Below are 10,481 nucleotides of genomic sequence, written 5' to 3' on the forward strand. Positions count from 1 at the left end.
CTGAGAGGAGCCTGAGACCAGAAATAAAGGCTCAAGCAAGCAGCCACGTTGCCAAGGCTGTTTGCCATGGCAACATCAGGGCCCGGTTTCCACCGTCTCCTCGCTCTCCCTCTGCTACATGACTATGTTCTGCCAGGCAAGCACAAGGAAAAAAACACAGCCGCAGAGCTGCTGGGGAGCATCCATCTCAGCCAAGCAGGGCTCGCCCGGCTGAGTTCCCAGACAGTGGGTCCCAGACAGTTGCATCCCTACCACACAGAGCCAGCCCTGGCCACGCAGACAGCAGATGGGGGTCTTGTCCTGCCGGGGCTGGGTGATATCTGAAGGCATCCCCTGGTCTGCTCCCAGTCTGTTTTCCTCACTTCAAGGTAGGGGCACTGAGCAAGATGGTCTCTAAAGCTCTCTGAACTCCCTGAAAGCTCAAATTTACATTAATGTATTTCCATCACTGTCATGCTCACCATCATAGTGGCTACCATTTGCTGAGCGCTTACTATAGGCCCAGCCATGCTGCAGGCTTATTTATCCTCTGCAGTTATCCTAAGAACCTACTATTATGATGTCCGATTTTTAGGAGGCAACTGCAGTCAGAGAAGACACGTGCTCAAGGTCACACAGCTAGTAACTGAAGACCCCTGATTTAAACCCTTGGCAGTTAAACTCCAAAGCCAGAGCTCTTAACCACTATCTGATATTTCTCCTCCTCACTTGAAGTGGCATCCAACTGAATTTGGTTTCCTCAAAGCCAGTAGTAACACTTGCGAAGGCTAGATGGATTCCTCTTCAGTTCCCCCGGAAGTTTAGGGGGAAGAACATAACACTCAGAAAGAGGAATCCCGGGGCCCAGACAGGATCAAGGGCCTAGAGCAGTGGTTCTCAACCTGTGGGTCGAGACCCTTTTGGGGGTCAAACGACCCTTTCACAGGGGTCGCCTAAGACCATCGGAAAACACGTATATAACTACATATTGTTTTTGTGATTAATCACTATGTTTTAATTATGTTCAATTTGTAACAATGAAATTGGGGGTCACCAAAACATGAGGAACTTTATTAAAGAGTCGCGGCATTAGGAAGGTTGAGAACCACTGGCCTAGAGTTTGGGTCTGCATTACACTTGACTGTTTTTAATACTAACAATGGCTCCTATTGACTGAGTATTTGTAAGTACTTGACAGGCATCCATTAGTCTTCACTAAAACCCTTTAATAGTGTGCTACTATTAGTTCTACTACCTAGATGAAAACACTGAGGCACAAAGAAATCTTGTGCCAAGGCCATGGAGTTCAATCCTGGGATGCAAAGCCCTCAGTTACCAAAAGGAATAATTAGGGCAAAAGTTTGTTTTCTTACCTAAAAGATTGAGCAGTAATTACAGCCTTTGAGGATAAGTGATCAATGGCTTTGCCCTCCCATTTGTAACAGTCACTCTGGTCTCCTACTCTAGACCTGGCAGCAGCTCAGTTTCTGCCCTGAGGAAAGGGCAGGGTGGGAGCCCAGGAATCCAGCTGCTACCAGGAGCCTGGCAGTCCTATGCCTAGCCCAGCAGTGTGACCGCAGGCCAGGCCCCTCCTCTCAGCTCTGTGAACCCAGGCTGCTGACCCTCTAGCCCTGTCTCTGTCATTGGGTGGTCCTGAGCATCTACTGAGAAAACCCAACGTCAAATGCAAGGGGAGAGGTGAGGCCTTTGGGGTAAGAACAGACAGAAAATAATAAATGATGCAACTTGTCCAGGGCTAGTGGGTAGGCGGCAACCCAGGGTCCCACAGCCACCACAAAACCCAGCTACCCTGCACAAGAGTCTCTCCAATACTACCCACCCTCACCCTGTCTCTCCCTCAGGACCAAGACTACCACACACACACACACACACACACACACACACACACACAAACAACAAGTCCTGATACTGAAAAAAGAACTGGCCAGGGAGTCAGGGACCTGGGCCTCCTCCAGCTGGGTGTCTTCTCCTGTGCCTCCATGCCCTTTCTTCGGGTAGATCTGATGCTCTCTAAGGGACCTCTCAAGCCTGGCAGGAGAGGGAGCTGCTCAGGGACCAAGGTTCAAATCCCAGGTTAGATGCTCACTACTGCAAGACTCTGAGTGACTTACCCTCTGTGCCTCAATGTCATCACTTACTAAATAGAACCAAGCTCACAGTGATTGGGAGAAACCCATGCGATAGTACTAGAAAGTCTTCTTGCAGATGCACACTGCAGAAGTCACTGATGACAGATGTGGGGTGAGGCTGGGTGGACAAGCCACGGGTCCAAAACGCCTAAAGCCGAGTGATGAGGCCATGGGGATGTCCTACACCATTTCTGCCACTGGCTCCTTCTGTATACATTTGACAGTAAGTGGCACCCTCCACCTGGGAGGTACCAGAAGAAAGACAGGTTTCTTAAAAGTTAAAAGGCTTTCCAGAGAGAACAGCTGTGAGCAGAGGCTTAAAGAGCAGGCAGACTATGAATGCATTATGATGGTAAGAGTGTGAGGGTCTGGGAAGGATATTCCAGGTCATTCCACACTCATCGATTAGTCTGTCCCTTCTCAGAACACATGGACTGAAGATACAAAACAAGAAGCAGTGTCTACCCGGACGAGGCGCGTGGTCTAGCATCTCTGTTCTCTCAGGGAGGATGCTGAGTGACTCTGTGTCCAGGCACTTGTCTGTTTGCTGTGGGGAGAACACACTGAATGAAACAAGCAACAGTCCTTGCCCTTGAGGAGCTTCACAGCCTGGAGTGATTTCCTGAACAACGCTTAATGTGGCCTGGATTAAATGAGACACTTCTACTATTCGGGGGTTATTGTTAGGTGCTTTACATGCATTTTGTCATCTGATGTCCATGGACTCCCTGCAACAACCTTGTAAGGGAAGTAATATTTATCTTTATCTTTACAGATGAGGAAAGAGATGCTCAGAGAGGTTAGGGGACCCACCAAAGGTCTCCCAGCCAACTATTTGTAGAACCAGGACTCAAACCCGGGTAGGCTGACTTCAAAGTGAGTGCATGCTGCCACACATGGGATGCAGCTATGCCCGGAGCTGAGCGAGAAGGCGTCACCAAAACAATAGTCTGGGAGCTGGGTCTTGCAGGGTAATGGAAATGGTGGGAATGGAGGCAGAGAACACAGAAAAGAGATTGAGCCGAGGCTTCCAGGAAGGAAATTCATAATCCTGTGTGACCTGGATCCCAAAGGGAAAGCACACGACTGAGGATGGGGGAGGGGGGCTCACTCTCCAACTTCAACTACCTGAAGGCCCTTGAACATCAGGTTTACTTTAAAACTTTAACTTAATTTAACTTAAAAGCACTGGGGAGCCATGGGTGATGTGTGAGCAAGGGAGTGACTTCAGACATGCACTCTAAGAGGACTGATCTACCATCAGGGCCAAAGACAAGTAAAGTCTAGTGTGGCCAAGATCTGTTTGGTAGTAATTGCAGGAATCTAGTTATGAATGGGCAAAGACCTAGGAGACGGAGAGAAGAACAGGAAGTTCAATCCAATCCCTTGGATTTTACATCAACTGGGATCTTACATCAACCGAGTGTCCATAGGATGAATGTGAGGTGCTTGACTATCTTGGAGGAGGAGAGATAGTAAACAACTCTGCTCATTATCTTCCAAATGACTTTATTTGGGTTTTCTTCACCCTCGCATAACAAGAATTATGCTTCCCATTTTTTACATAAAACAACAACAACACTGAATGTGCCAGCTGGTATGGCTGGGATGGCTCAGTGGATTGAGCATGGACTCATGCACCAAGATGTCAGTGGTTCAATTCCCAGGTTGTGGGCTCAATTCCCAGTGGGAGGCACGCAGGAGGCAGGCGATCAATGTTCCTCTCTCATCGATGTTTCTATCTCTCTCTCCCTCCCCCTTTCTCTCTCTCTCAAACCAACAAAAACTTTTTTTTTTAAAGACTGAATGGATGGTAGTTAGCTCTCTACTGGATGCTGCCTTTCTAAAGTGCTTCAAAGAGAGAATGCCAAGTTTTCTGAGTAGCAGACAGATGCTCATTTTACATACATTACATTACCTAATGCCCAACCCTGAGAGTTAGGGGCCTATCAGCCCCATTTCACAAATTGAGAAACTGAGGCCAGAGAAGCAAAGGGATTTCTGAGTTCTGTCTTCACTCTATACACTGTGCCTCCATTTGCTCACGGTGCTGGAAATACAATGAAGACAGAAATAGAAAGCTGTCCCTATCTTCACAGAGCTTGGAATCAAGCAGTCTGGGAACCTCACCCATTGATCCCGCTTCTGCTACTTACTCAACAGGTAGTGTAGGTTAGAGTCATCAGCCGGTCAGTGAGTTCTCTGAAAACTACAATTCTCATCCAGTTAATGGGGATATAGCACCTACTCGTTGTAGAATCTTTATGAGAATGAAACAGAATGATGCACATTGAAAGTTCCACAGAGTGCGTGGCATCTAGAGGATGCTCAATAAATGTCGTTGCGGATGATGATAGTGATCAAGTGTTACCAGCAATGCTCTTGTTATGGCCTAACTTCTAAGCCCAGGCCCCCATCTGCAAGGCTGCTTCTGACCCACAGCAGTATCCTATTATTCCAGAGAGAAGGAAAGGGGTGACTCACATCCTGGTAATGGGGGAGCTGCTGGCTGGCTTGCACCAGCTGGGAGAGGATGGCCCCAAGGTGAAGGGGAAATATGAGCCCCTCCACCCCCACCCCGGGGCCCAGTTGCTGGGCTATTGCCTTTCCTAGGTTCATAGGCATCCTCATCATTAGCACCAGTGAGAGAGCCCCAGTGAAAGTAGCCTCTGGGCTTCTCATAAAGACAGCAAACAGGTCCCCTTCTGGGCTCAGGTGAAGAAGTTACTCCCCCTGACCTCACACAGGTGAAGGGTGGACAAAGGCACCCAGCAAAGGCTGCAACTTCAACTTGGTCCTACAGATGGCTAGGCTAGAACCTGGACTTGGAAAAGAAACCGGCCCTGCCTCCACAGCTGTGGAGGCAGCACTATTCCAGACCTCGCAAGTGAACACTAGGGCTTCAACCGTTTTTTCAATGCTCCATGTGGTGGTGGTTGGGGTGGGGGGTGGGGGGGGGGCCCTTCTGGGAGCTCAGATCCAGTTTTAAAACAATGAGGGGAGAGGATACCAATTGAAAAATGGGCCGAGTTTTTACAAACACAGCATTTTACAGAACAGAACCGTAAATGATCTGTAATCATATGGGGGAAAGGTTGAGCATCACAAGTAATCAAAAAAATACACATTAAAACAGTAAGGGTGACAGAGAATTTATTGATGAACAGACTGGTTAAAATGAAAATACCAAGAGTTATCTGGGAATGGTGAACCAGGCATTCCCACACAATGCTGGTAAGCGTGGAAATCAGCATAATCTTTCTAGAAAGCAATCCAGAAATGTGTTTACCAAACGCCTGCATAGTTCCTTTGACAGAGTAATTTCACTTCTAGGAATTTAAATGAAGGAAAGAAGACATATGCAAAGACATTCATTTCAGCCCGGCTTACAATAGCAAAAACATTAAAAAAAAAACAAAACACAGCTTAAATGACTAACAATAAAGGACTGGTTAAATACATTTTGGTTCAACCCTCAAAGAAATACTATATAACCATTAAGATATTATGATATTAAGTAGGATATTTATTATTGAGGAAAGGTAGTCACAGTATATTGTTTGGAAAAGGGAGGAAAAAAGCAAGTTATGACAGTGTGATTCCAAGTTACAATTAGTATATAAAGAATGACTCCATTTTTCTACAAAGATATAATCAATAGGAATCAAGAGGAAAGAAAAAAGTCTGGAAGTACACATAAAAATTAACAGTGATTATTTCTGGGTAAGATTACATGTTTTCAATTTCTTTCTCTATGCTTGCCAGTATTTTCTATGAATTCTACAATTAAATATTTTCAAATGATAAGGGGTTGGACCAGATGACTTACAAAGTTCCTGCCAACTCTGACATGGACGACTGATGTCCCAAGCGACTTCAAACAGCCCATATTTAGTGGGCTTACGGTGTGGCCTTTGGAGCCTAAGCCCTTGCCCACAGCTGCAGCCCTCTGCATTCCTCTCTCTTCATACTCACTGCCCAGCTGTCTCCCCAGCCGGCCTGGGAGCTTCCCCTGTAATTCATGTGCCTAGCCAAGAGCCGAGCAAAGGAACTCAGCACAGGGACAGGTGCCATGGGGGCACAAAGAGATGAAAAGCACTCTAACTCTAGAATCTTCCTGGGACACCGGACTCACAAACAAAGAGCCTGGTGGTATAACACAGACTAAGAAAGCCAGAGGAAAGAGAAAGAAAGCAGGGCAAGCCAGGCTGGGAAGGCGGGCGAGAAGAGGCCATGCAGGATGGGTGGACGAGGGCATTGCAGGCAAGGGGCACAGCCTGGGCAAAGGTGAAGCCAACCCAAAGTCCTTTGGAATACATGTTCCAAACCTTTCCAAGAAACTTTCACAATCCTTGGCCTGCTGGATTTCTGAACTTTGGCCCGAATGAGTAAAAGTTGTCTCCTAAACAGAACGCTTCCCTCGACCTAACCCTGGATTAGCCACCAAAGACAACTTAAGTCTTCTGGATAAAGACAACACGTAGATTACCTTTTTATTCACTTACCCCACCCCTTCCCATGGGAGAAGAGGAGGGAGAGGAAGGGTCTGGGGAGGAAAGAGAAGTGCAGAAACCAGACATCTCACATGCAAAGAGCGCTCACCCCCACCACCAGGCAGGCCCTTCGCTGCTCTTACCGACACCACCAGCCCCATTTGACAGATGGAGAAAGGGAGGCTCCCAGGGTTCAAAAGGCTTGCTCCAGGGTCACCCAGCCAGAGAGTGGGGAAGGCGACTCCACTCAGGCCTTCTGACTCCAAGTCCAGTGCTATTTCGAGGTAACACACAGGACCTGGAGTCAGGAGCCCTGGGTGGCTCTGTCACCCACTGGCTGCATGGTCCTGCACAAGTGGCTCACCCCTCACAGCCTCTAACCCCAACTGTAAAATGAGGCGGCTGGCGATGGCCCGCCCGAGTCCTCTCATGCTGCGCTCCCTAAGCCTTCTAGGGACGGCTGCTAAGCTCTCCCTATCGATTACATTTCCCAAGTTGGGCCGGCAAGGATCGCCAGAAGATCCTCAGCCTGTCACGTGGTGAAATAAAAAAAAGCAAACGTCCCAGATTAACTTTCACTGCACTTCTTCTGCTGACACCTGATTACCCAATTTTCTAGTTTTCTTGGGTGAAATATCCCTACCGCATAGGCCCGCTGGGCGGCGAACAGGGCAAATAATTAATTATCGGTGAGCCAAAGACCACTGAAAATGGAGTTAAAACCTGGAGTCGGGTCCAACACGGTCAGTTCTTGCTCTGGGCCCCTGAACAAGTCTCCGGCTATTTCAGGCTTCCTTCACCCGCGTCTTAGTCGAGAGGCTTGGAAACACTCCCAGACAAGTGCGCCGGCTGAGGACAGAACTTTCCCAGGGGCAACTCTGTCCCCTCGGTCCCCCGTGGTCCGCGGGGGTGGGAGACCAGGGGAGCCGCGGTGGTGCTGGGACTGGGCTCTGCAGTCCGCGAAGACCTGGGCTCTGCGCTCCGGGCGTGTGACGGCGCCCGGCGACCGCCACCGAAGCTCCACTGCGGTTTCGTCAGAGGTAAAGGGACGCGCCCGGCGCGCGCGGCGTGTGCACACCAACACACACCCCCGCGCGCAGCCCACTCGGCACACACCCCCCCTCGCCCCGGGGAGCGCGATCGCCCGTCACCAGCCCCCTCGGCCCCTGATCAGAACCCACCCAAGCGCACCCGCCACCGACCACGAGGCCCCGCGGCTCCCTGACGCATGGACGTCCGCAAGGGACGAGGGCTGGCCTTCTCCGGCGCGTGGCGGGCTTCCTCGCGGCGACACCCAGCCACGCCGCGCCATCCCAGCCGCCAGCCGGGAGTCGCCTCCCGGAGTCCGCCCGGAGCTGAACCTCTCGGCCGCTGCGTCCCCTCCAAGTCGCGTCTCTCGGCTGAGGAGTCGGCTTGCAAGCCTCTCCCCGCCCACCGGTCCCATGACAGCTGCTGCCGCCCAAAGACAGGCAGATTACAACAAGAAGCAAAGTTTCCCTCTCGGCCCTCCTACCCCCGCCCCCTCCGCCTTCCCCCCTCCCTTTCAATGTTATGCAAAACGAGCCGGCACGGGCGCTCCGGCTCCAGGTACCAGACCAGCCTTCGGGAGCCGCGCCCGGTTCCGCCGGGCGGCCCCTCTCCTCGGCCCCGCGGGCGCCCGCATCCGGGGTCTCATTCTCGTCTCCGCCGCATCCCCACTCTCCCGGCTTCCCGCAGCCTGGCGCCCAGAGAAAAAGCCCTAACTATGGGGCCAAACTTTATGCTTTCAACAGGCAGGGGGCTGGGTAAACCACGGAAGGGGGTGGGGGGCGCGCACGCCGTGTTCAGGCATTTTCGGTGGCTGCTTGAACCAGCAGCCCCCGTCCCCTGCCCCCCGCCTCGGTCTCCAAGTCACCAGTTTCCTCGGCGCCCACCCCCCCACCCCCCGGCACACCAGAGCACCCTCTCCTGTCACGCGCGTGTCGCCGGTGGGGCTCCCAGGCGCTGCCAGAGCCAGGACTGCCGCCTCGTCTTCCCTTCCCCCAGCATCGCCGAGCGCGCACCGGGGCCGCGCGCCGCAGGGGGACCCAGGCGCCCCCAGGCAGTCTTTCCGCCCCCCTCGTGCCGGCCTCCCACCCCCACCCCGGGCGCTCCGCCGAGTAGCGCAACCAGGAAGGTGCTATACCCGCCCGCATGTCCACGTGCCCCGTAGACCCCTATGCCTTTAGCCAGCAACTGGCAGCAAACTCCGCGCTGCGGGCGCCGATGAGGAGCGCTGGGCCGATGGGGAGTGGAGGGGGGACTGGAGACTGGAAGAGCAGGTGACTCCGAGGACGGGGGCAGGCGCCCGTGCCGGGGCCACAAGTCCACGTGAAAGTACGGCAGCAAGTGCCGGGAGCCTGAGGGTGCGCCTCCAGCACCTGGAGCTAGCCCGAGGGTCCCACACCTTGGCGCGGCTCCACCTACCCAAGGAAACGCGGTACACCCCCCTCCTCCAGCTCTGCCGGCGGGAGGGGGGGGGGGGGGGGCGGATTCCAACAGACCAAGGCTAGACCCTCCTCAGCAGCCTAGCGCCCACCACGCTCCGGCTAGCGCGGGGCACCGCCAGCCCCCTGCCCCCTAACGGAGCGTCTCGCCGGGTGCATGGCAGGGGGCTCTGCAGCCTGGAACCCCCTATCCCCCCGATGCGCCCACCGCTGTCTCCCAGCCTCCGCGGCTGCGGCGGCAACCCCCGCAGCTCAGCACCCTGGCCCCGGGCCCGCGGCCCCGGCGGACCGTACCTGCGTGTCGGCGAGATAGTTGAGGAAGAAGGAGGAGAGCTCTTCGTCCAGCAGCGCGCCGCAGTCGTTCCCCGCCATCTTCCAGCCGCGGCTGCAGCGTGCGGCGGAGTCAGCGCCGAGCCGGCCGGGGGGAGGGAGCGAGCCGGCGACGGAGGGAGGCGGGGGAGGGAGCGAGGGAGGCGGAGGGCGGAGCTCGGGCCGCGGCTGCCGCAGGGCCCGCCGGCTGCGGGGGCGGGGCCGCGCGGTGCCTGAGCCAGCCGGGGGTCGCGCCCCCACTTTCTTGCTCCAGGTCTGGAACAGTGATCCCAGCCGGCAGCCCCCGGGCGGGGAGAACAGCTCCTGAAACGGGGGTGACGGTGCCCCAGCCTGCAGCCTGGTTTCTGCGCAGCAATGCGGGCAGCCTCAGGTTTTGCCAGAGCGAATCACGTTGCCTTAGCGCTGGGCGGGTCCGTCTAAACAACCTGCTTCTGCACTAATGGGGAAACTGAGGCCGGGAAAGCCGAGGGCCGCGTTTGAAGCTGCAGTCCACTACAGTAGATGAAAGACAAAGCCTAGATCAGACTGCCCCAGAGTTTCTCTAAAGCCAGAGGAGGGATACCATAGTCCAAAGGTGGAGAAATCAGGGAAGGCTCCTCGGAAGTGGTGGCATTTTCCCCTTTAACTTGAAGATGCGTTGATTCATATTCTGTTAAGTTTGGCGATCTCTCTCTCTCAAGTCTTCCTTCAATTCCCTAAACCTCTTCCAAAACAACAACAATCAAAGAAAAACAATAACCTTTCTTACCATGGCCCACAATATCTTGAAGTGTCCAGGCTTCTGCTGACTTCCCCAGGGCCACCAGCCTTCTCTAAGCTCTTCAGATGAACCATCCCATAATGGGCCTCGACACACCCAGTACTATCCCCTGCCCAGTGACCATTCACCTAATAACCACACCTTCAGGGCATCCTCCCCCCACTACCCCTCAGACTGTCAACTCAATCCCTCTTTCCCCACCCCCACCATCATGGGCTTTCTTAGCTCCGCAGACCTTCATTTAAAACACTTGGTCCCATTTGCCATTTTACATTTGTTTCAGTAAAAATTTGATCTACATATC

At 53.3% G+C, this 10,481-nt stretch overlaps 1 protein-coding gene across 2 annotated transcripts in view; it reads right to left on the reverse strand.

Annotated features, from left to right (window-relative positions):
- PPARGC1B (PPARG coactivator 1 beta) overlaps positions 1 to 10,201 on the reverse strand; it is a 101,695-nt gene extending 91,494 nt beyond the window's left edge. The window contains exon 1 of one of the 2 annotated variants that reach the window (XM_070414621.1): positions 10,166 to 10,201. In XM_070414621.1, coding sequence (XP_070270722.1) covers positions 10,166 to 10,168 — 3 coding nt within the window. In that variant the 5' untranslated portion in view covers positions 10,169 to 10,201. Of the gene's footprint in view, positions 1 to 9,381; positions 9,463 to 10,165 lie in introns of those variants that run through there. The other variant, XM_070414620.1, reaches the window with a different exon arrangement.
- Positions 10,202 to 10,481: the final 280 nt, after the last annotated feature.

The sequence above is a fragment of the Myotis yumanensis genome, unplaced genomic scaffold (assembly GCF_028538775.1).
Source record: "Myotis yumanensis isolate MYYU_CA2020_CCGP unplaced genomic scaffold, mMyoYum1.0.hap1 SCAF_5, whole genome shotgun sequence".
Classification (NCBI taxonomy): Eukaryota; Metazoa; Chordata; class Mammalia; order Chiroptera; family Vespertilionidae; genus Myotis; species Myotis yumanensis.